Here is a 23,901-nt window from a genome sequence, read left to right on the forward strand (position 1 = left end):
GAAGGGCCGAGCTGGGCAGGGATGCGGCTGTAGCTCACCAGGACAGCTCTGTGGAATTTTAGGCAGTTGGCACGCTCTGCATACATGCCACGCTCTTATACATGCCGTGCCAGTAGGAACGCTGCCTTAGTCGAGTATACGTTTTCAGAACACCGGCGTGACCATTATGAGGAGCAGCATGAAAATAGGCGCATAAGTGAGAACGCATCTGTCGTGGAATCACCAGGAGCCATTTGCGACCATCAGGCAAATAGTTTCTGCGGTAAAGGGCGCTGTCTGTCGCTTACAGTAAAGTGAGCGCCGTGGTGACGAAGTGTTCAAGAAGAGGGTGTGGCAGACGCGTCGTGGAGGAAATTCAGCATAGTTGAAAGCAGGGGATCCTTACGCTGGTCGTCCGGCATATCAGTGATGTCGAAGGCTGACATGGATGCGAAGAGCGGAGACACTGAAGCCACAGCTGGAGGCAGCAGTGATCGGGAAAGCGCATCGGCGTCAGAATACTTTGTGCCCGATCGGTACACAAAGCGGATGTCATATTCTTGTAATCGAAGTGCCCCTCGGCCTAGGCGATCTGACGAATGCTTCAACGAAGACAGCGAGCATAGGGAATGGTGGTCGGTGACAGTGTCAACATGGCGACTATATAGGTATGAACGAAATTTGACCAGAGCCCAAATAATGGCCAAGCACTCCTTTTCTGTTACTGAGTAGTTAGGTTCCGCCTTCTTTAAAGTATGGCTCGAATACGCGACGACGTACTCGTCATAGCAGTCTTTCCGTTGTGCGAGGACTGCACCAAGTCCGATGTCGCCGGCATCCGTATGTACCTCTGTAGGCGCTCTGGGATCATAGTGTCGAATAATCGGTGGCGAAGTAAGTAGGCGACGTAGTTGCTCAAAGGCTTCGTCACAGGAAGTTGACCACGCGGAGCTGCCGTTGGTAGCGGCAAGCACATTGGTCACTGGTGCGATGCTAGTCGCAAAATTGAGCACAAAACGCCGAAAGTAAGAGCAATAAAGCTGCGGAGCGCCTTAAGAGTAGTGGACACTGGAAACTCTGCGCCCGCGCGAAGCTTGACTGGGTCGGGAAGCACAACGTTCTTCAATACAATGTGACCCAATATTGTTAACTTGCGAGCAGCAATACGGCACTTTTTTATGTCAAGTTAGAGGCCAGCAGAGGTGAGTCAGGTCAGTATCTCACGCAAGCGAACGAGGTGCGTCGGGAAATCTGGCGAAAACACCACGATATCATCAAGGTAGCACAGACATGTTTTCCACTTTTAGTTGCGAAGGATGGTGTCCATCATACGCTCGAAAGTAGCGGGCGCACTGCAGCGCCCGATTGGCATTACGGTAAATTCGTACAAGCCATCCGGTGTGATGAAAGCTGTTTTTTCAGAGTCATCTTCTGCCATCGGCACTTGCCGATAGCCGGAGCGAAGATCCATAGATGAGAAGTACTCCGCGTCTTGTAAGGAGTTGAGGGCGTCATCTATCCGAGGCGGCGGATAGACATCTTTACGAGTGACCTTATTGTGTCGACGGTAATCCACACAGAAGCGTATTAACCCGTCATTCTTGCGTACTAATACTACAGGAGACGCCCAAGAACTGTGGGAAGGGAAAATGACCCCACAGTGTAGCATGTCGCGGACCTGCTCACTAATGATCTGTCGCTCGGCTGCCGACACGCGGTATGGTCGCTGCCGTAAAGGAGGATGGGAGCCAGTGTGGACGCTGTGAGTGACGCTTGCCATCCTCCCCAGAGATGGTTTTTCACAACCAAACGACCAGCGAAAATTCTGAAGAAGCCTGAAAAGTTGCTGGCGATACGGAGGCGGCAGGTCGGTGTCCACGACAGATTCAAGAACGCCTGACGATGACGACGACGACAATGATGATGACGTGCAAAGCACGGAAGAAGGGAGTGTCTCGAGTTCATAACAGGCCGCGTCGTCGGAAGCATCTAGAATCTTAAGCGTGGCAAGGGGCTGAACACGACCTAGTGATTCGCCTCGCAGTAAGGTCATAGGGTCGTGAGACGGGTTACACACAAGCATTGAGGATAATCCAGATACAGTGGTGAGGACGGCAAAGGGAAGAGGTAGGGCCTCGTGGCGTGGAAAAATAGGCAATGGTGTAAAAAGTATTGTAGTGTTTGGCGCGGTGGAGGAAGAGACGGGCACAAGCACGCACATTTCGGGTGGAATGTTCGTATCGGACACAATAGTGAGCTTGGAGGCATTTCTTCAGAGGGGTCAGGTAGCGTGGCATCGGCAAGCGGGAAAAGCGCCACTTCAGACGGCGCACAGTCGATGATGGCACGATGGTGAGACGAAGTCCCAGTCGAGTATGATGTCATGTGAACATGTAGACAACACGAGAAATTCAACAACATAGACAATGCCGTCGAGTACCACCCTTGCAGTACAGTGAGCAAGCGGGACTATATGCTGCGCAGTCGCAGTTGTGACCTTGTGGAGGTTACGACAAAGCTTTTCGTCGATAACAGAAACTGCAGCGCCAGTATCAATAAGCGCAATTACGGCGGTTCCTTCGACCAAAACGTCCAATAAATTGCATGGCGACTGTGCAGGCCTTGTAGAAGTCTCGAAGCTTGCAGTTCGTGTCTGCTGAACTGCAGCAGCTAGTTTCCCTCGCTCGGAGACTGGGGGCGACGTAAGGGGGACAGTGAGCGACGACGTTAGGATGGCGAGCGATGGGTGCCGATAGGTCGTCGAGGAGGCGGTGAGAACTCTGGGTCGGGAAGCATCGCATGCCCGGTAGCATTGTGGGAATAGGCTTATCCAGGTGTTGCGAGAGCAGCGTTAGCAGGTGGCATGCAACAATGGCATAAGCGCGCAACGTGGCCGGCGACACCGTAAGCGAAGCATGTGGGTCTGTTGTCGCGTGTGCGCCAAGGGGTCTGAACTGGGCGTCGAGATGGAATGGGAGGCGACGCGGGAGGAGGTGCAGCTTGAAGTCAAATTGGCGCCGGAAACGCGAACGTCGGTGGCGCAGGTCGTGCGACGACTTCGGCATAGGTCAGAGGTGCAGCCACGGGTGGGCAAGGTTGAAATATATGTAAAGACCCAGCAAGTTCCTCGCGAATGGCCCGCCTAATGGGAGCAGCCAGAGATGTGTCAGGCTGGGGAGGTGCATCGATGAGAGGCAGCATAGACAGTTGGCGCGCCACCTCCTCACGAATGAAATATTTATTCTCAACAGAGAGCGATGCTGCTGGCGTGGAGTAGGACCGAAGTGTGAGGCCCGAGAGAGAGTCCCCAATTGCGACAGCGCTGCGAGCAAGTACCCTTTGTCGACGCAGCTCATCCAAGCTCTGGCAAAGGGTGACGACAGCGGCGAGAGAAGTAGAGTTTCGCTCCAGGAGCATTTGAAATGCGTCGTCCTCGATGCCCTTGATGATGTGCGTCACCTTGTTCTCTTTAGTCATGGTGGAATCGACGCAGGCGCAAATATCGACGACATTCTCTATGTAACTGCTGAAGTCTCTCCGGGCTGTTGAGCGAGCTGGCGTCGGCGCTGTTCAGCACGGAGTTTTCGCAACGCTGGGCGACCAAAAAGTTCCGCGAACGTTGTTTTGAAAGCGGACCTTATTTGCAGTTTCTGTTCATGATATTGGAACCAGAGGTTAGCAACGTCAGCAAGATAGAACATGACGCTTCTTAGCTTCGTCGGGTACTCCCACTTGTTGTGATCACTGACGCGCTCGTAGGTGGAGATCCAATCTTCTACGTCAGTCTCACCTGATCCGAAAAAAAAAAAACAGGAGGGTCCCGCTGCCGCTGCACAGCGCTGCACATGACGGGAGCGGCAGATGCTCCAAGCGGATTGTTGGGAGCCCCGTTCATGGTAGCGGCTGGAGCAGATGTCAAAGTTCGGCTGCGAAGTTCCAGGGTGAGGTCGGGTAGTGCAGCCCCTTCCACCTAATGATATGTGATGATTTATTATAAGGCATTACGCGCCATCTAGTTGCACTGTCAGTACAAGAATTCAGATCGCTCGCAAAGCCCACAAAAGAGCGCCTTCTTCGCCTTCCTCTTCGCTGTAACTGTAACATCTATCTTCCAAAGACGACAGTGGTTACACTACGCACTAATCCTGCCTGATTCCCCATACAGTATTGTGTTTGAGTGCATAATTAAAAACAATGAAGATTACCTCAGTGGATTCTAGCAGAAACGATTATACCTTGTACTTCAATAGATGCTCATGAGGTGGGGTTTTCACTGAAGAGTGAGGGTGTACTACTATTCCAAATTTAATACAAATGTAATACTCATTGCTATTTGACTCGTGTTTTATTCGAGACTATTACTATTTAATATTGTGCAAATCCCGTTCTTTCCAATGTGAAAGACATAACGGCTGGAGAAACAAAGGTCAAAGTTTGGAATGTTCTGAATGATTCTGCTACCGGGAAGCGCCATTAGCTGCTCAGGTTCACCCATTTTTGAGCGAGCGTATGGAGCAGGTAAATTTTTCAATCATTTTCAGTCAAGTATTATAAATTATATGTCGCATTTTCACATCCACCTGCATTCAAGTTTCTGCTCTCAATTTAGGCAAATCACGTTTTTGAGTCATTGCCACCATTTTTCGATCCCTCAATGCTGTGTCGTAGTATCCCACTGCTCTGTTTGACTGAGCTAAACACTGTGGGTACATCTGCTCACTAGCTGTTTCTTTCATTACGGTCACTGTCATAATGAACTAGATAAATAGCAACAGTTTTGTCTCCTTTAGAATCTCTTCAGCCGGAAGAATCTGGATTAGCGAACTCTTTTACGTTTGTTTATATATGCCTGTTACCATGACGTGCAAATAGCGCAAAACTTTTAATGCGATGACCATTATGTACGCATCTCACGTGAATTTCTGATGTCACCATGATGTTCCGTACAAAGTCGTATGCTGTATGATGTGCTAGTGAAAGCTTCCGAGGGGCAGCTGATGATCACAGCTCAATCTGGGGCGCGCAAGGGAGAGAATCAAGGAGGAAGCGCGCCGAGTTCCGTCACGTGCGAGGCATTGCTGGGAGGAGAGGGACGGAGGTGGCGGGGGGGAAGGGGGCGTTCTACTTTAGCAGCTGCTGCGTACAGCGCCCCATCTTGATAGCCATCTGCTATGGCTTTCAAGGTGCGCCGAGTGCTGGTAACTTCATAATGCATTGTACTTTCGATGCTTACTTCGCGTTGAACCGAGGCGCAGCACGAAGTTCAATTCATTCGCTGCTTTTGAAGCGCTTCCTCACTCCAGCGTTTTGACACCGAGTTTCCGCGGTCGTCGAGTGAGATATGAACATGTTTACGTGCGCGCGCGTGACACCGTGCTTGTTTATTTAGTTAGTGAGCGTATGTTTGGAAGTTTATGCATCCTCTAAAACTATTTCCGTACTTCATATTGTCTTAATTTACAATCGCCGTCGATGCTCCGATTTTCCGTCGCAACTGTGACTTTTGTTTGCCAAGGAGATTCCTCGAAGCAATATTTACGAGCATTTACATGTGTTAGAAATGAAATGCTGCATCTTAGAAAAGAGTTTTGATTGCATGTTTTCATTCGATTAGCTAATTTCATTATTCTAATGCTCCTACTTAACAAGCCAACTGCTACAAAAATTCTCTTTGGCTCAATTGTTAAATGAGAGTAGTATATACTATTGAAACAATGTTGGCAGTATCTGTAGATTTGGAGAGTATGAATTTTTAAATAACATTTTGAAACAGCTTCTTAGACGAGTACCTGCACATCTTGTGGTTTGTCGATGTGCTGGAAATCTCAGATTGTGTATAACAACATTTTCAATGCACCGCGGGCACTGCGCCTAACCTCATTTGCCATGGCGAGCATCCGCACTAATTTACATCGTTCTCATTTCTGCGTCACTTCCGGCGAGCGGTGATGGCGTTTCTTAATTGCGGTTGTCGCATTAAAATTATCAATTTGTTCAAGACTAAACTTACTAAGTCACCACCGGCAGCTTTGCGCTAACCTCGAAAAAAAAAAGTGTGCGCTCATTTTCTTCTACCGGCTCTAACACATGTAGCAGCAACTTGTGGGTTAACAACAATTTTTAAAATGTTAAAGAGGGCGCAGCAAGCAACGGTGCGCAAACTATTCACAAAATTCAGCAACGTAGACAATGTCGTCTGTGACAACCCTTGCAGTACATTGAGCAAGCGGGGCTATATGCTGCCCAGTCGCGGTGCGTAGAAGCATACCAGACAACAGCGCTGTGACCTTGCGAAGGTTACGACAAAGCTTTTCGTCGATAACAGAAACTGCTTCCCCAGTATCAATAAGCGCAATTGCGGCGGTTCCTTCCACCAAAATGTCCAATGAGTTGCGTGGCGACTGTGCAGGCCTTGTAGAAGTCGCAAAGCCTGCAGTTCCTGCCTTCGGAACTGCAGCAACTAGTTTCCCTCGCTAGGTGACTGGCGGCGACGTAAGCAGGAAAGTGAGTGACGACGCGGTGATGGCGACCGATGGGTGCCCACAGCGTGTCGTGGAGGTGGCCAGAACTCTGGGTTGGGAAGCATCGCATGCCCGGTAGTGTCGTCGGAATAGACATATCCAGGCGTTGCGGCAGCAGCATTAGCAGGTGACATGCGACGATGGCAGAAGCGCGCGACATGGCCGGCGATACCGCAAGCGAAGCATATGGGTGGGCTGTCGCGTGTACGCCAAGGGGTCTGAACTGGGCGTCGAGACGGAATTGGGGGTGACGCGGGAGGAGGTGCAGCTTAATGTCGCATTGGCGCAGGAAATGCGAACGTCGACGGCGCAGGTCGCGCGGCAACTTCGGCCAAGATCAGAGGTGCAGCCACGGGAGGGCAGGGTTAAACTATAGGTAATGACCCAGCAAGTTCCTCGCGATTGGCCAGCCTAATGGGAGCAGCCAGAGATGTGTCAGGCTGATGAGGTCGATCGTTGAGAGGCAGCATAGACAGTAGGCGCGCCACCTCCTCAAGAATGAAATATTTATTCTCAACAGAGAGCGATGCTGCTAACGTGGAGTGAAAACCGAACAGTGAAACCCTAGAGAGAATCGCCAGGTGCAACATCACTGCGCGCAAGGACCCTCTGTCGACGCAGCTCCTTGAAATTCTTGCAAAGAGTGACGACAGCAGCGGCAGAAGTACGGTTTCGAGCAAGGAGCATTTGAAATGCGTCGTCCTCGATGCCCTTGAGGATGTGCTTCACCTTGTCCTCTGCACTGATGGTGGAATCGACATGGGCGAAAATATCCATGACATCCTCTATGTAGCTGGTGTAAGTGTCGCCCAGCTGTTGAGCGCGCTGGCGTAGGTGCTGTTCAGCACGGAGTTTTCCCAAGGCTGGGCGAACGAAGACCTCCTCGAATGCTGTTTGAAAGCAGACCAGGTTTGCAGTTCCCGCTCATGATTGTGGAACCAGAGGTTCTCTACGTCAGCAAGCTAGAAAATGACGGTACGTAGCTTTGTCCTGTCATCCCACTTGTTGTGATCACTGACGCGCTCCTAGGTAGAGAGCCAATCTTCTTCGTCAGTCTCACCTGATCCGCTAAAAACAGGAGGGTACCGCTGCCACTGGACGGTGCCGCGCATGATAAAAGCGGTAGATTCTCCAAGCGGATTGTTGGGAGCCTCGTTCATGGTAGCAGCTGGAGCAGTTTCAAAGTTCGGCTGCGAAGTTCCAGGGCGAGGTCGGGTAAAGCAGCAGCTCCACCAAATGCAATATGTGGATTTATTACAAGACACTAGGCACAGCCTAGTTGCACCGGCAGTACATGAACGCTGATCGCGCGCAACGTCGACACAAGAGCCCTCTTCTTCGTCCCCCTCTTCACTACAGGCGTAGCATTAAGAGAGGGGATATGGCGAAGTGGGGACTAGACAGCAAACGGGAATAAATAACATTCTGGTTTACTTAAAGAGGTAGGAATGATTGTTGGACAAGTCACGCATAGTGTATGGCGAAGAAATTGTAGTCTGTTATAACTGAGGAATGAGTGCTAAGAGAAGGGAAGTACTACTCACGACGGCAGAGACAAGTTGGGGTCTGAAAATTAAAAAAAATTGTGGGCATAAGATGAGGTCAGCTTGTCGCAAGGCCATCTTAATTGCAGAACAATGAGTGAGTCATTCCTCCGGCAGAGGGCATAATGCATATTATGATGATCATCATCAGAGTGATAATTATGGCTATAACACTAGCTCAAGCAAGTGTTTTGCAATTTTTGAAGCATGAAATTATTTAACTGCCGTTATTGACGGTCTTCAAGTGACATTGAGCTAAAACCCAGAGTCTTTTTCCGGGAATCGGGCAGCGTTGCGAGAACAAAACGAGATCATCTGTGTAACGAATCCCAACTTAAGAAAATGCGATCTGCGCCCCCACCCCCCAGCCTTTTGTATAGGACCGCATTACATGCGGCAGTAACTACCCAAATAAGTTACAAATCTATTGCTTCCACATTCTTCCTGATGTTTGTTAACAGATTCTCTCAACCTTTCTAAAAAGACTTTAGACTGGCTATAGAAAGTCTTTTTATGGACGACCTTGCCTTTCTATAGATTTGGACTTTTGTTGATACAATCTATAGACTGTCTATAGAAGAAAGTCAATAAAGTTTCTATTTCTTTATGTCTATTCGCAGCCTATAGACAGTCTATAGCAAAAAGTCGATAAGGTGTTTGTTTCTTTTTTGTCTACTTCCTCTATACAGACTACCTATAGACGAAAGTAGATGCTGCCTCTAATTATTTTTCTCTGGTTTTTGTCTATAGACTTTCTATAGATGAAAGTCCACAAGATTTCTAATTCTTTTTGTCGATACGCATTGTGTAGACAGTCTGTAGAAAAAAGTTGATAAGGTGTTTGTTTCTTTTTTATCTACTTCCTATCTATAGACTACCTACAGACGAGAGTCGATACAGTCTGTATTTATTTTTCTCTGTTATTTGTCTATAGGCTTTCTAAAGAAGAAATTCGATAAGATTTCTCTTTCTTCTTGTCTATTCGCAGTCTATTGACGGTCCATAGAAAAAAGTCGATACAGTGTTTGCTTCTTTTTTGCCTACTTCCCCACAACAGACACCTATTGACGAAAGTCGATACAGCCTTTATTTATTTTTCTCTCTTATTTGTATATAGGTTTTCTATAGAGGAAAGTCGACAAGATTTCTATTTCTTTTTGTCTATTCGCAGTCTATAGACGGTCCATAGAAAAAAGTCCATATAATCTATTTATTGGTGTTCATTCTTCGTCTTTAGACTCTCTATAGACGCTAGTCGATAAGATTGTATATTTCTTGTCTATTCCCACTCCACCTAGTTCATCACAAACACGCAACTACTACACACAATCACGTACACCGCACCCCCATCTATATATATATATATATAAGCTGGGCAACCGGCGACTTAAGTGTCATTGCGTGTAATCGCGTGCTTCTTCATGCACGGACGAACACTTCTATGGAGCTCGCACATAGTGTATACCTCCGAATTTGTTGACCACATATGATCTATGTAGTGCTCTCGGCAATCCCAAGACCGTCTTCACAGTTGTGATAGCATGACGTTTGCGGCAGTAGCATAAGGAAAGCAAAACGCCAATCCAGTTGTGATACTAGATGGTATGAACGCCAACTTTAGCTACAAGTGGATTCCAAACAGGCATCAAGCAAACAGCACAGAGACTCGTAATGTTTGTAGCAGACAACGCGGTCTTTGAGTGTGCGATGAACCGATCTCGCGCATGTGGTGTGCGCTTTGTGTGTCGTCCGATCCTGAGGTACTTTTCACGTTGTCTTCATATCTCGGCTGCATCACTAATATCACGCGGTTTTTCGTTGACTGGTATCCTGCACTATAAACTTATCAAAGTTTCTCATTCACTTAAAATATGTGCCAAATTCTCTGAGCCCACCCAATATTTCGCAGGCGGTATGCCTGCGCGGCCACGCATATGAGTACCTCATTGCCGTACTGACTTCTTTGACCTATCATCGGAGCGGAAAATTAGCACTAACGTTTGTGCGGGCATCACATTTGGCGGTACGCTGGAAGATACGCTACAAATGCGCTGTATTACTCGTCGTCGCAGGCGATAATGCCCTGTAAGGGCTTTTACAAACAGCGCATTCATCCATTTCGGCGTTCCAGTCTCATACGATAGCCCACAGCGTCTGTAATACAACCTGCCAGCGCATTTCTTTTGTTCAAGAAAAAAGGATGACAAATGGAAAAGAAAAGCAACCTGTACCGGCGAGCATGGCGCGCAGAGAGAGACATAGAGATAGAGACAAAAAAATAAAAAGGAAAAGGCGCTCACACTCGTCGGAGCGCGCCAGCCCGGCGCGCGCAGCTCCTGCGCATGCGCGGAGCTCTTGCGCATGCGCTGCAGTGCGCCTTCTGTCCGCGTCAGTTTGAATTCTCAACGAGTGCGCGAGGCACCTAAGCGCTTGTAATGGTGCGCGGTGTCTGCTTGAACGTTGGTGTCTGTGTACGCGTGCCTTCTTTGTGGCACCACACGTCAACTACACAAAACGGTAAGCTTTAGCAAATATGTTTTGCGTCAATAGATCATGATTAGGTAGGAGCATGTCACAGCGCGAACCGGCTGCATGTAGCACAGGCAACTCGAGTATGGTGTCGGCTTGTCGTTGACATGATTTGATAACGCGCTCTTGTTCTCGCCTCTTCGATACGGTATGTTTTAATGCGAGCGATCGCTCGGGCTTGTTGATTTTAGCGTTATAGTTGATGTGCGTAAAAAATTAAGTGCGCTATGGTTTAACTTGATACTGAGCTGCCACTAAGCGGATTGTGTGTGTTGAGCAGCCAGTGTAGATCTCATTTCGTGGCGCTTGATCCGGCCGCGATGAATGCTGCGCCGCATGTGTAGTGAAATTCTTGTGACACGCTTTACGTATATATTGTCACGTGGTCGCGACGTCAAAGAACACAGTAGCAATACTGTGAAAGGCAAAAACTAGCTTTTATTGGGCGAAGCTGGGCCCACAAAACAGGCTACACTTAAAGCACAACGAGAGCGGCGAACACAGTCGGCGATCGTCGTAAATCTGATCAAGCGGGTCAAGCGCATCGGCTTTTATGGAGCAGTCGTCGAATGTTCCAGACTAATCGTTCGGACCCGCGTGCCTTCCACAAAGGTCTACACCATTCGCGTTATGCGATGAAATCAGATAACACAAGGTTCGGCGACAACAGACAGCCGGGTAGAAGCATCGATAACTTTTCAGAAACGTCGGATACATGCAGGCGCGTCCCTCGCTGTGCGATTACAGTTGTTAAGCGGCGAAACGTGGTCACCCGATAAAGATAAGTACACGTGTCAATATCTCAAAATTATCTGTGTTAGCATGAATTTTCAAACAGCGACGTATAGTTGTATAACTGCTAGCGTACTCGGATGAAGGGCCGCGTTTGCGGGGCATGCTCCAACAGTGTGTGCGCTGCCGTTTTAGTATAATTTAATAGTAGCAGTATCTTTAAGCTTCCTGCAACCAATATAAATAATTTTGGTTAGTTGCCGCAAGCAAAACACGAGACTTGAAGAAATATCTAGCAGAATTATCTAGATTCACCCTATCTAAATATATGTAACCACAAACGCTTTTGGAGCATGAGACCTGCGATAAGCTCAGCTACTCACGCTTCGCAACTTAGGCGAAAAAAATTTGAGAACAATAAATTAGTCGCTCCGGGAAGCAGCTTTACACGTTTTAAACTGGAGGCATTGTGTTTGATGGTTGTTAGTTTTTTCTTGTCTCTTTTGTAAACAGTTTAGCAGCAGAAGTTATCTTTCGGGCTATATAAAAAGCGTTACACGCCTTTCGATGCTTCGGCGTTATGCAGTTTACGTGCTGTTAATCACTAGGCAGCTGCTGGCGCAGATTTGCATTGCGCCAGTCGTGCATGGTATGAAGCCCTTGTCGTGCGTAATAAGTGTTCTGGTTTCCACTACTGTTGCATTTAGTGCCATCGTCTTGGACAGACTGTATAATATATGCGCTGTACAAAAGAAAAAGATAGCCAGATTATCCATTTGGTGGTGTTTTTTTTTAGTAGATAACGGCGCAGATTGTCCAAATAATTTAGTGGACTTTGCACTTGTTCTACCCTTATCAACACACCTAAGAGGTCGTAACTTGTTTTAGTTGGTAAGTAACCTTATCAATACGTCCCCATTGATGTGCATTCTACTGAAAGTATGGCAAATGTATTCATCTCGAAGTACGAGAAAAGAGACATTGCCGACTTCTAAGCGAAAATAAATTGCAATCGTTAACCTGATTGTTCATAACTGCAGTCACTTTGCTGAGCATGTTTGTTTGGCACGCGCATATTGCATTGCCATCTGAAAAATGTGCACAGTCCAGCCGGGTATCTTTGTTTCAACAATTATTATTGTAGTAATCGCCTGGAATTATCACATTTCTTTTATTTTTATAAGTACACTGTGTGTCACATGAACCTGTCTTGAAACGAAACGTACCATTGGTTGCACCGGCAACGATTACGGTTGTCTAACTGCTTATCATGCTGTAATATAACGAAATGTCACAATGGTACTGATTTATATTGTCATTTAATCTTTAGTCAGAGGTAAACAAAGTTAACTAGAGGCAAAAGTGATGAGAGCAAATTATATAAAAAACTACTATTGAACCGGAAAAATAACTCATTGAATAGTCTTCCCTCACCTTGTTGCATTTGCTTTACGTGTGTGTGTCTGTGTCCTTGTCTTCCGTGCTGTACTCGTGTGGCCATCAATTACGAACTTGCCCAAGACCTTGTCAGCTTTATTAAACAAGGGATTCAAGTCAGTTGGATCCAATACTGCATGTCAAGTGACTGACGTGTTATTCGTTTTATCTAAATATTATGGACTGGCAGTACTTGGTAAGCATTAAATCACAATATTTTTTATTGCACTTAAGCTGCGGGCGTCATTGATTGCCAGAAGATTTTCACGATAACAGCCAGCGAAGGCTTGGAAAAAAATCGGGAAATTTTAAAATGACCACATAGGTATGCTGTCTTGTTATATGTCACACAAAGTTTCTAGAGAATCTCTCCGGTAAATATATTTTTAAGACGTTTCACCTCATAAAAAGTTCAGGAAAATTTGCCCATTTATTTAAAAAAAATGAAAGTCAACCATACTGACATGGCATTTCTTACTGAATTTATCTTTTTTTACGTTAACTAAAGGTCCTGAGCCTCGAAATCCTGGAAAACATTTTCATCTTTGAAAGCAACTCAAATAATTTACTGTAGTAGAATTCATTCTGACTATAGTATCAGTTCTGTTTCCCAGGAGGTGCATGTCTGTCGTACCATGACACAAAGTGATAGCGTGGTATTTCGGGTGCTAATGTGGTATACCTAACTTGGAAACCTGTTAGCATGCCCGAGGGGCCTCTTTACCTGTAAGAATCTAAGTGACCATATCAGTACAATCAATCCATCTGCCTTCTGTTGAAGTTAAAGCCAAAGATCTATTCATTTAAGAGTAGGAGAAAGACATTTAAATTTGTTTTAAGGAAAATAAATTACAATCTTTGGCATGATACTGTGAATACTCCAGTCACGTCTCTGAGCATATACCCTCTGCACGGGCACACTTAACTACCAGCCAAAAAAAGGTACAGACAGTCCAACTAGGTAATGTTTCAGCAATAAATATAGAGATCATTTGGGATAAGTACATTAATGCACCATATATGAACTTGTCATAAAACAAGAACATGCTGTTGCTGGCACGAGCAGCAGTTGTGACTGTAACCTAAAATAAAACATTGTATAATGGTACTGATTTGAACTGACAAGCAGCCATTAGTCATATATAAACCGCATGAAATATGGACTTATATGGTTTGAGCAAATATATTAAGCGGCTTAATGAACATACAAAAAATGCACACTTGTTATTTTTGTCTCCTATTGCTGCATCTACTTATTTGCAGCATACACCTGCATCACCTTTGGGTCTAATGACAAAGGTCAAGGCCAGCCTGGCGATCATGCTTGGCATGGGGAAGTAGTGTAAATATTTAGTCTCTTTCCACTATAGCGTAAGACATATGTTTTAAGAAATTCGTCCATTATATTGCGCAATAAAAACAGTGAATTCATTGCCGGTGCATTTCTTTTCTTTTGTGCACTGCATGATCCAGCATTCAGTTCTTTCTGTTTATGCAACATATATGAGAGTACAGCTTCAGGAGCACTATTAATCTACCAACAATAATGCATAAGTGCAGATTAAAAGCAACAGGTGCACATGCATACCACAATCAAAATTTTATTGCTACCATATGTAAAGAAAAATGTAAACCAACTTGTGAATAGCAGATAGCTATTTACTTATGGCCTTATACACTCTTCGTAGACTTGTCTATAAAATGTCTTTGTCTATAGATTAATGAAAATTCATGTTTGTTGACAAATGTCTGCAGAATATCATAGAAAGAAGTCTACAGGATTATATAGTACTGTTTTTGCAGACTGAAGTCTATAGATAGTCTGTAGGCATTTGTCTATAGACATTCTATAGATTTCAGTCTACAAAAGTAGAACTATAAGCCTATACACTTTTGCATGGACATTCTGCAGACAACTGTCTTCAAACGTGAATTTTAATTATTCCATAGACAATCTATAGGCAGTCTATAAACTCACTTTTTATAGACTAGTCTATAAAAAGTCTGAGTCTATAGAATTATGGCCATACACTTTTTATAAACAAGTCTATAAAAAGTCCGAGTCTATAGACTGTCTATAGATTAGTCTAAAGAAATGTCTATAGACTGTCTATGGACGTTCTATAAAAAATTTTTTGTAAGGGAAGCTCTAACTTTAGTCGCTGAAGTTTTATTTGTCATTGTCAATAGCGACGTTCAGGTGGCAGATGCACTTCACCATATACTTCATTGCCATATATTGGCGCTGAGACAGGGTTGCCTCTGAGTTTACAGAACCAGCGGTCCGTGGGTACTTAAGCGCCAGTTTTGTGCAGCCTCCTTCGAGAGATGGCGCCACGCTGCGTGACCAGACCGGCAGCGTCCAGTGCACCGCGGATGGTTGTGGGTAATCGTCGTAATTACTCCAACCAATCTGCTTTGCCGCTAGCTATTTCACGACATCTACTCTAGATTACGGGAGAGAAAGCATAATTTCTTTTACTCAGTCCAAATTTTCTTTAAAATTAGCCTTTAGGTACACGCTATGGTTCGTGCAACGGTAAAAAAAGGTATCACGCTAGGCATGAAACATAAAGACCAGAAAAGTGCTAACGAGTGCTTGAGACCTACTCTTGAACAGCGGTTGAGTGCGTGTCGAGGGCGCTGTGCTAGTCGTCGTAGGGGCCGCGCTTGTCGTAGTCATATTTGGCAGCATCACTGGTGGTATCGCTGGCGCCATCGTTGGTCGCCCCGGGCCTGAAAAATAAAGCAGCCCACATGATGTAAAGGCCTGTTCTTGGGATAAGCGCCCATAGCTACGCCAAAAGTGCGGAAGCTATAATTAAATTATGGGGCTTTACGTGCCAAAACCACTTTCTGATTATGAGGAACGCCGTAGTGGGGGACTCCGGAAATTTAGACCACCTGGGTTTCTTTAACGTGCACCTAAATCTAAGTACACGGGTGTTTTCGCATTCCGCCCCCATCGAAATGCGACCGCCGTGGCCGGGATTCGATCCCGCGACCTCGTGCTCAGCAGCCCAACACCATAGCCACTGAGCGACCTCGGCGGGTAAAAGTGCGGAAGTGAATTTCCGCAAAGTTGTGGTCAATGCGTACTCGCGAGCATTCATGGATTTATCGTTTGGTCAATTACTTGTTTCTTATAGTTTATTTCCGATGTAAAAATTGTATAACATATGACATGACTCACCGTTTGCCACGATCCTACTATCCCCTTTTCATGTTTTGTTAGGAGGTCCCCCCGACAGTTGGTACTTCGGGACCTCCGAATGTGTACTTATACCCATCTTGTATTTGATTTTGTCAATAATAAATATTGATTGATTGATTGATTATACGGCTCTCCATGTAAAAAAAGCCGTCGGCAGTTCTAGAAGCTTCTTTATGAAAAATGCAGTGCATAAGAACATGAAGCCAAATCCATCTAATCACCGCTATCGTTCACGATATCGTGCGCACAATATAAAGAATATTCTCCTTTGCGTTAAAAAGTTTATTATTCAGGAAACTATTTTGTTGTTAAATTTATCACTAGAATTTTATTTTGAAATAACACGTTTTTTGAACCCCTTGAAAAAGAGAAAACAGTCTTCTTGGTATATAGGGAAGGGGTATATTTAAGTGTATTCTAAATATATTTCCCCAAAGTCCATTTTTCTTGGCAGTAAAATAACTTTATGAAAGGGGCCTTCAGCTATATAGAGGCAACGATCTGGTAAAAAGCACAGCATATCCCTAACACAAACAAACTAAACAACCACATTTTAAAATATTCACTATTTATACCCTTACTTCTAATGCAAATTAGGCTTCGTCATCACGAAAGGAATTCAGCGTAAAGCTTTCCGTAGATAACTTGACTTTACTGTAATTTAAACACGCCCCATTGTGTCCAGTCCATTTTACACCTGACTAACATGTTTGTGTTGCTGGAGGCAAGGTGGATTTTTGATTGCGACAGCAATTATACAGACGCTCAATGCGCATTTTCGCCGTCGCTGTCGCCGTCATGTTCCGTATGGATTCAAAAGGCGATAACAACGTCGCCGCACGCCTTATGTAGTACGTGCGAGTGAAAGCGTGCAATAGGATCCGACATTCGCGGCTCAATCTCCCGCGCGCTAGGAACGACAGCGGGGAGCAAGCTCGCAAGCCATCGGAGGGAAGGGAGGACGGCGTTGTCGTGTGGCCGGAACTGCTTAGTGCGCCGCTGCGCGCTCCCTGTCTTGAAAACGATCAGCGTTGGGGCAGAGTCGCGACAGTCTAGCTGTGCCGACGACTCGTACCTCTGTACTTGCTGGGTTCTGGCGGCTCAGTTTGCGTCGACGCGATAGACAGCACGAAGGTCACTTTTGCTCGGCCCTTCTGCCGCGCTGCCTCTCACCAGCCTTTCCATAGCGAGTGTCCGCGTTGATCGATTGTGATGTGTTCACGTTTGCTGGGCGCGTTATTTCCATCCGTGTTAATTCAGTTATTAAGCGAATGCTTGTAAGCTTATACGCCCGATGAAAGTACTATCCTAACTTCAGGTTGACACTACAACATTTGCCGGACCGAACAAATCAAATGCAGTTATTTTCATCATTAGATAGGAAGATGTCAAAGAAAAAGCGTAAGCATGACCTCTTATGTCGAGTTTAGTTGCTTCCGGATATATCGATGCTACATTAATTCTCGTAGTTCAGTGATTCAATTTACTGCTACTGCACGAGGCTCAGGAATTGTGATAAAAATAGTGCTGACTAAGGTACCGAAGTAATGCAGCTTGTGTCTACATTTCCCTTGTGGTGTGTCGTGTCATCTAACAGTTTTTATTGACAATCTATCTTAGCTCCGAGAAGAAATGAGTAAATTGCAGTTTCACTTCGTTAATGCTTAGGGTTTTCGGCAGTAGAAATAAAGCGCAAAAATCGGCAAGAATGTTACCAGAAGGCTCGCTTAATTCTATCCAGAGTCGCTATGTGCAAACTGGTGATAGATAATGAGAAGAAACGCTATGATTTGCCATTATTTACACTGAAAACGTTTCTTAAATTAAATTGACTATAGCGAAATCCTACAATGATTGCTGACTTTGGCCCAAAATTTCAGGAAAACAACAATTAGCACGACACCAAAGCGCTCATTTACCGTAATAATATCCTCCTGCAGAAACCTTCCGTGGAGCGTGAAATAAAAACTCAATCTCAATAAACCTCGCTAGCCTAAAATAGAAAAAAAAATGACTGAATAAACTCGTACAGTTACAATATTCAAGCAATTTACCGGACGCTTGGACGTCACATTGAGTATGTTTCAGGCGCGTTTCTGGTCAAATTTCTAGTGTTTGCCTGGCAAATGGAAATTCCGGTCATAAACCACAAAACGCAGCTGAACAAAAAGTACATGGTTTCTTCAGTTTTTGACAAGTGCTGTTCATGTGGAATCGATGTACATGTGTTGTTGTATCCTTCCCGCTGTACAGTCATAGGTTTGGCTTGAAGGAACAGTCCTACCGTTAAATACACACGTGGTCTAGGCAGATGCGGCGCTCCAAGACATCTTGATGATTCTAGTTTTGTGAACCGCAACTTTATATATATATATATATATATATATATATATATATATATATATATATATATATATCATTATTATCAGCCTGGTTATGCCCACTGCAGTGCAAGGGCCTCTCCCATACTCTAACTACCCTATCCTAAGCTAATTGTGTCCTAAGCTAATTGAGTCTCATGATCCCGGATACGCGGTCACTTCCTCCCCTAAGTAGATGTATTCCCGTACCACTTCCAGTGCTTCGCTACCTATCGTAAACTGCTGTTCCCTTCCGAGAAGGTTAAACATTAGTTTTCTGAGGATTATTGTTTAGACCCACCCTGCTCCTTCGCGTTTCCTTGTGATCTTGATGATGTTGGTGATGTATAGTAGTAACTGAATATCAGCACTGACACGGACTTTCCAGCTTCTCATTTGCATGTTTGGTGCTGCCAGTCGCTAGCGACTGCGTTTATACTTAAAGCCCGCCTATAGACAGAATTGAACACTGTGATCGACAGCCGACCCCGAGCTCGCGTAGCTTGCGCGCTTGCCTTCACATGAAACTGAAAGAAAAATGCATTTCGGCAACACAATGCGAGAAGAGGTGTTCATTTGTGTTACACATGAACGCGGTAATTTTAGAAATCAAGGTGCATTCAGGAAAAGTCAGCAAAGTAGCACAACATATTTGTGCTTTATTCTAAATTGCACTAGTTCAAATCGTTTGCCGATTACCTCGTGAGAACAGCATTGTGTGCAAATAAGAATATGACTTACTATGGGCCTATAATATTGTTGCTAACATTGTTCGCAGAATTATCTCGATTTGAAACAGCTCAGAGACGTGCTTCCTTAGACTAATTTCTCTATTGGTTTCGCTGATACGTGTATTGACATTTTTGTTGTCTTAGGGATCAAGGTGCATTCGGCAAAGGCCAGCAAAGTAGCAGGACTTAGATGTGCTTTATTCTTAATTGCACTCGTTCAAATCGTTCACGTATTCACTCGTAAGAACAGCATAATGTGCAAATAAGAATATGACTTACTATGGACCTATAATATTCTAGCTAACATTGTTCGCAGAATAATCTCGATTTGAAACAGCTCAGAGACGTGCTTCCTTAGACTAATTTGTCTATTGGTTTCGCTGATACGTGTATTGACATTTTTTGTCGAAGTTTAGTTGCGACGTATTTCCTTCGCTCCAAAATTTATGCTCTCCTTGTACCTCCTCACATTTATATTTTTGTGTTATTACATAACTAATTAGGAATATTCAGCAATGCGTGATTAATCTGGATTGCTATAGCTAATCGACTTTGTGCGCTTTTATACACACTTTGTACGCATTTCTACGAGAGGAACTAGTTAGGCATTGTTTTAGCCAGAACTGTCATAAAACAAGAAACATTACAAGTTGGCGGAAAAGCGTTTTCCCTGATTGTCTGGGCTGGCTGTTGCGCGTAGCTGTGTTCTTCCAATATTTACTTCACCTCTCTATGTCGGTCGAGATTGCGAAAATTTCTTTTAGGACGGAAATAATAAAGAAACGTTCCGCGTCGTGTTGATATGATTGCAGCACGAGAAGACATTTCCTTGTATACTTACGCGTGGATTTATCGGCCGGCTGTCATGAAGAAGTGACAAATGCGTAGAAAAGTATATTACTTCCAATGAGCAGAGAAATGAAACTTTTGGTTTGAACATCTTATGAGACATCGTCAACAGCACGACCGGCAAATAATGAGGCAACGTGCCTGTATTCGATACAGTGAAAAGGCAACAGGTGAATGCAACTACGGAGGAAAATACACGTCATTAGTCGCATGTCAACGTGTTGGCATGCTATCGACGTGCAATGCAGTGGAAGTTAGTCAAAACAGAAAATGAATTTGCTCTCCCCCAAAAAATGTGCAAAATCAGGTAAAACTCAGTGGTCAACATCGATGTACACTAGAAAAAATTCTACCAGTATCGCCATCGCGTTGAGAAATGCTGCCTGAAATGTCCTTAGGTTTTTTCATACATCCGAATGCAATGCCACCGGCAAAGTCGGTCTTTAATATTCACTATGTATGTAAACGGTTCGCTAAGAAATTTGGTTCTCTAGTTTGCTCTCCGGAACACATTGCTGACTTATATTGTCGGCAATTCTGCTATATCTCTACAAACGCCTTGTCTTCCAATTAACTTGTGCCTAACTATGCTCCTTCACTTCGCTTAAATATCTCTTTAGGGGCTTTTCTTTGCTTTACGATTCTAGTACGCAAATTCTGCATAACGGAGAACAATAGAGACAAAATGCAGTGTTAATCGCATTTTCCAGTGTGTTTACTTGTCTTTCCATCACAGCGGAAATCATTTCAGATGAGAACCCTTTGCATTTCCCTTCGGTCAAAGTGAGCAAAAGGTAATTTAATAATATTTGGGGTTTTACGTGCCAAAACCACTTTCTGATTATGAGGCACGCCGTAGTGGAGGGCTCCGGAAATTTTGACCCCCTGGGTTTCTTTAACGTGCGCCTAAATCTAAGCTCACGGGTGTTTTCGCATTTCGCCCCCATCGAAATGCGGCCGCCGTGGCCGGGATTCGATCCCGCGACCTCGTGCTCAGCAGCCCAACACCATAGCTAGTGAGCAACCACGGCGGGTAGCAAAAGGTAATTTCTGGTAATAATAAACTATGTTAAGAATAAATCTCTTATTTAAATTATTTAGTGCTCTATGAATTCTGCCAAAATAACTTCCTTGAACTTATAAAGAACACAAGATTAGTAAAAGAGAACGGGATAAAGTAGCCTCAGCGGTCATATAGCTGGATATTTTTCAGCAATATTCACAGGTTTGTGTCTCAGAGGAAAAGCAAAGCTGATCGCTGCACAACACTATAAAAATATAGAATACCTTCCTAATATGAATTTTCTCCATCATGAAAAAAAATTAAATGAGGGTAAAAAAGCGAATGCCTTAAGCTAAGTCCCCTCATCGCTGCTTATGCAGGCTGCATCCTCATTACAAGTATGCTTGATGTAGTTTGCAAATTTGGCAAGGTACTGAAAATTTTCGCTGCGTTAACAAGCGGGTGAGATTGTGCGTGTGCGACTCTTCATCGTCACTTGATGTAGCGAGAGGCAACGTCTGTCCAGTCCCAAGCTTTATCACACTGTGACCTGCAAAGGGAAAACACGCATTGTTACTTTCAGGAAGTGGGATATATCGATTATAGTATTATATGATATATTGTATTATATTATAGCAGTCATGCACCATTTGTCTAAATTAGTGGTATTGAATTTACTTGCAAGAACAATTCTCTATTTTGTGCATGGTTATCTGGAAGTCTTCTTTATTGCGAGAATTGTGTGGTGTTAAATTTAATGCCACCACATCGTGAGCATCATGCAATATTTTGTGTGAGGGCGTATAATAACTCTTGAGCTGTTTCATGAGCCTAAAGAGGCTGATTTATCTCAGCAAATCCGTTGTAGATAAAGACAATACATATTAAGCATACATTTTATTTCAGATCGCTCAATAAGGCGAACGTGCAGATATTATTGCAAAGCTAATGGTTTACACTTAAATGAAGAGGTGCTGCTGCTAGAAACATTCACACAACTTATCGTTTTCCCACACCTGCAGGCACTGCTCTTGTTTACAACCTCGCGCGGCTGCTCGCAAATACACCGTGTCATGATCACTCTTACGCAGTCGCCTTCTAGGGTGGTGGTGGTTAGCATTTCTCCTCGTTCACAAAGAAACCCGTCCGTCCGTAACGCAAGACAAAAAGCGTGACAACGGCGGCGAGCGAATTGACCTTCGAGCTGCCTTTCACTTCAACGCGAGCTAACCGGCAGGAACACGGCGCTCACAAGTCTATCAGGACTGCGCACCTTGTCCACAGCGCCGATCACTTTCAGGAAGGGGCCCCTGCCACTGTGCCATACGTAGCCACTGCCAGAGTATGGTTGTTCTAAGTGGCGAGACCACAGCGCACACGAAGCTATCAGCACTTTGAGCAATCTATCCTGACCGCAGATTACTTTCAAGATTGAGCCCGCGCGGCCGTCGTCCGCAGCAGTTCGAGTCACCGCAGCACTGTTGTTTGTACTGGTCGCATCAAGTTTCATAGCATTGATAATGACACCGGCATGAGTGGAAATTAGCGTATGGGAGATCACTTACGCTTACTTAGACAACCCTGAGATCGCTTTCTGCCTGAATTCTTTTTAATGCGAAGCGTCACAAGGGAAGCTGCCCGCAAGGTCATGAATTGTCATTTCAAATTTTCTTGTTCACTCTAAAAATCGAATTCTTACGGGCACAATCATGCCACAAGTGCAACTAGGCATGATATTGTCGGTAATGTTTCAAAACCATGACGGTATAAGACTTGGATTCAATTTTGTGAGAAGTGTGAAGTGAGAAGGTAAATTCTTAGAGCGTACCTCCTAAGCACCCGTTCCTACGGCATGCGTCGGCGTTCTCCCTAGTAGCCGAGCAAAAGAACGCAGCGAAAGGCAAAACAATACGACGCGCGGCGAAAGATGAAAGACGACCATAGCGGTGAGGGTGCAATAAAAACGCGGAGAAGGGGGGCACAGCGGAAGCGTGAGGCAGAAAGCGGAGGAGAAAGTTGTAGGGGAAGAGTAAGAAGGAATATGTCGTGCCGTGCAAGATGGACGTTGCAGCGACGATGGTTACAACAGGGCGCAAGAGTAGCGCGCGTCGTCTGTATGGAAAGAAAGCACTGCTTCAGTGGAGGTCTGTCTGCGGCGACTGTTCTGAATCGCGCCAATATGTCACCAACCCACTGCCTCTCGCGATCTCCGGATCTTCGAGGCAGTCGCGCTACACTTTGCTCCATTTGCAACGTGCCGCATGAGAAAGAATGCCCGCGCCAGCCAAAACATCGGGCAATGAAAACAGGCACACAGCTGCGCTCAAACGTCGCATTAGGGCATATCACAATGGCCAGTGAATAATTTAGGAGTTTGAAAATAGCCACTCGGTATGATCATGCAGTAAGGGTTCATTTAAGGTGAGTCACGTGAAGGCATAATTTGGCAGTCTTGGGTCTGGGGAACAGAAGGCCACATCATCTGCAACACAGGCCGAAGTTGCACGCGCTATAGGCGCATCAACCGCGCCTATACTGGCGGGCCTATCTTAATTACTGCTTCATATGCTGACTTACCCCCTCCAGAACGTACATCTATGAACCTGGAACAGGACCTCGACGTTAAAACGGCTCAAGGTGTGGGCAGATTCATCACAGCGTGGCGATTGGCTCTTGTGAGGCCATGAAATCAACCAGAACAGGATCAGGAGCACACTGTGAAAGCAGCAGGGACGTCCGAACGGGATGGCGCTAACATGGCGCCATCGCCAGCACCGCGAGCTACATCCTCGCGCGGATGCAGTCTACGTCAGCCTTCTCAATTGGGAGGGGCTCATAGTGTTGCTGCTGCTGATGATGATGATGCCTAAAGATAGGGCACGTACCCAATGTACACTGACGGATTGACGAAGAATTGGAACGGAATCAATTGATAATAATCAGCCAATCAATCGTTCAATCATTCACTCAGCCAATCACCCGTACAAAAAAAAATTCTTGAG

The 23,901-nt window shown here is 45.1% G+C and overlaps 1 protein-coding gene across 1 annotated transcript in view; it reads right to left on the reverse strand.

Annotated features, from left to right (window-relative positions):
- LOC135902080 (uncharacterized) overlaps window positions 1-23,676 on the reverse strand; it is a 112,352-nt gene extending 88,676 nt beyond the window's left edge. Inside the window, exons 1-4 of the mRNA XM_070537084.1 lie at window positions 23,493-23,676; window positions 21,334-21,449; window positions 19,889-19,907; window positions 15,353-15,478 (exon numbers count right to left, since the gene is read on the reverse strand). Coding sequence (XP_070393185.1) covers window positions 15,353-15,461 — 109 coding nt within the window. The 5' untranslated portion in view covers window positions 15,462-15,478; window positions 19,889-19,907; window positions 21,334-21,449; window positions 23,493-23,676. The remainder of the gene's footprint in view (window positions 1-15,352; window positions 15,479-19,888; window positions 19,908-21,333; window positions 21,450-23,492) is intronic.
- Window positions 23,677-23,901: the final 225 nt, after the last annotated feature.

Source organism: Dermacentor albipictus, chromosome 4 (genome assembly GCF_038994185.2).
Source record: "Dermacentor albipictus isolate Rhodes 1998 colony chromosome 4, USDA_Dalb.pri_finalv2, whole genome shotgun sequence".
NCBI classification, from domain to species: domain Eukaryota; kingdom Metazoa; phylum Arthropoda; class Arachnida; order Ixodida; family Ixodidae; genus Dermacentor; species Dermacentor albipictus.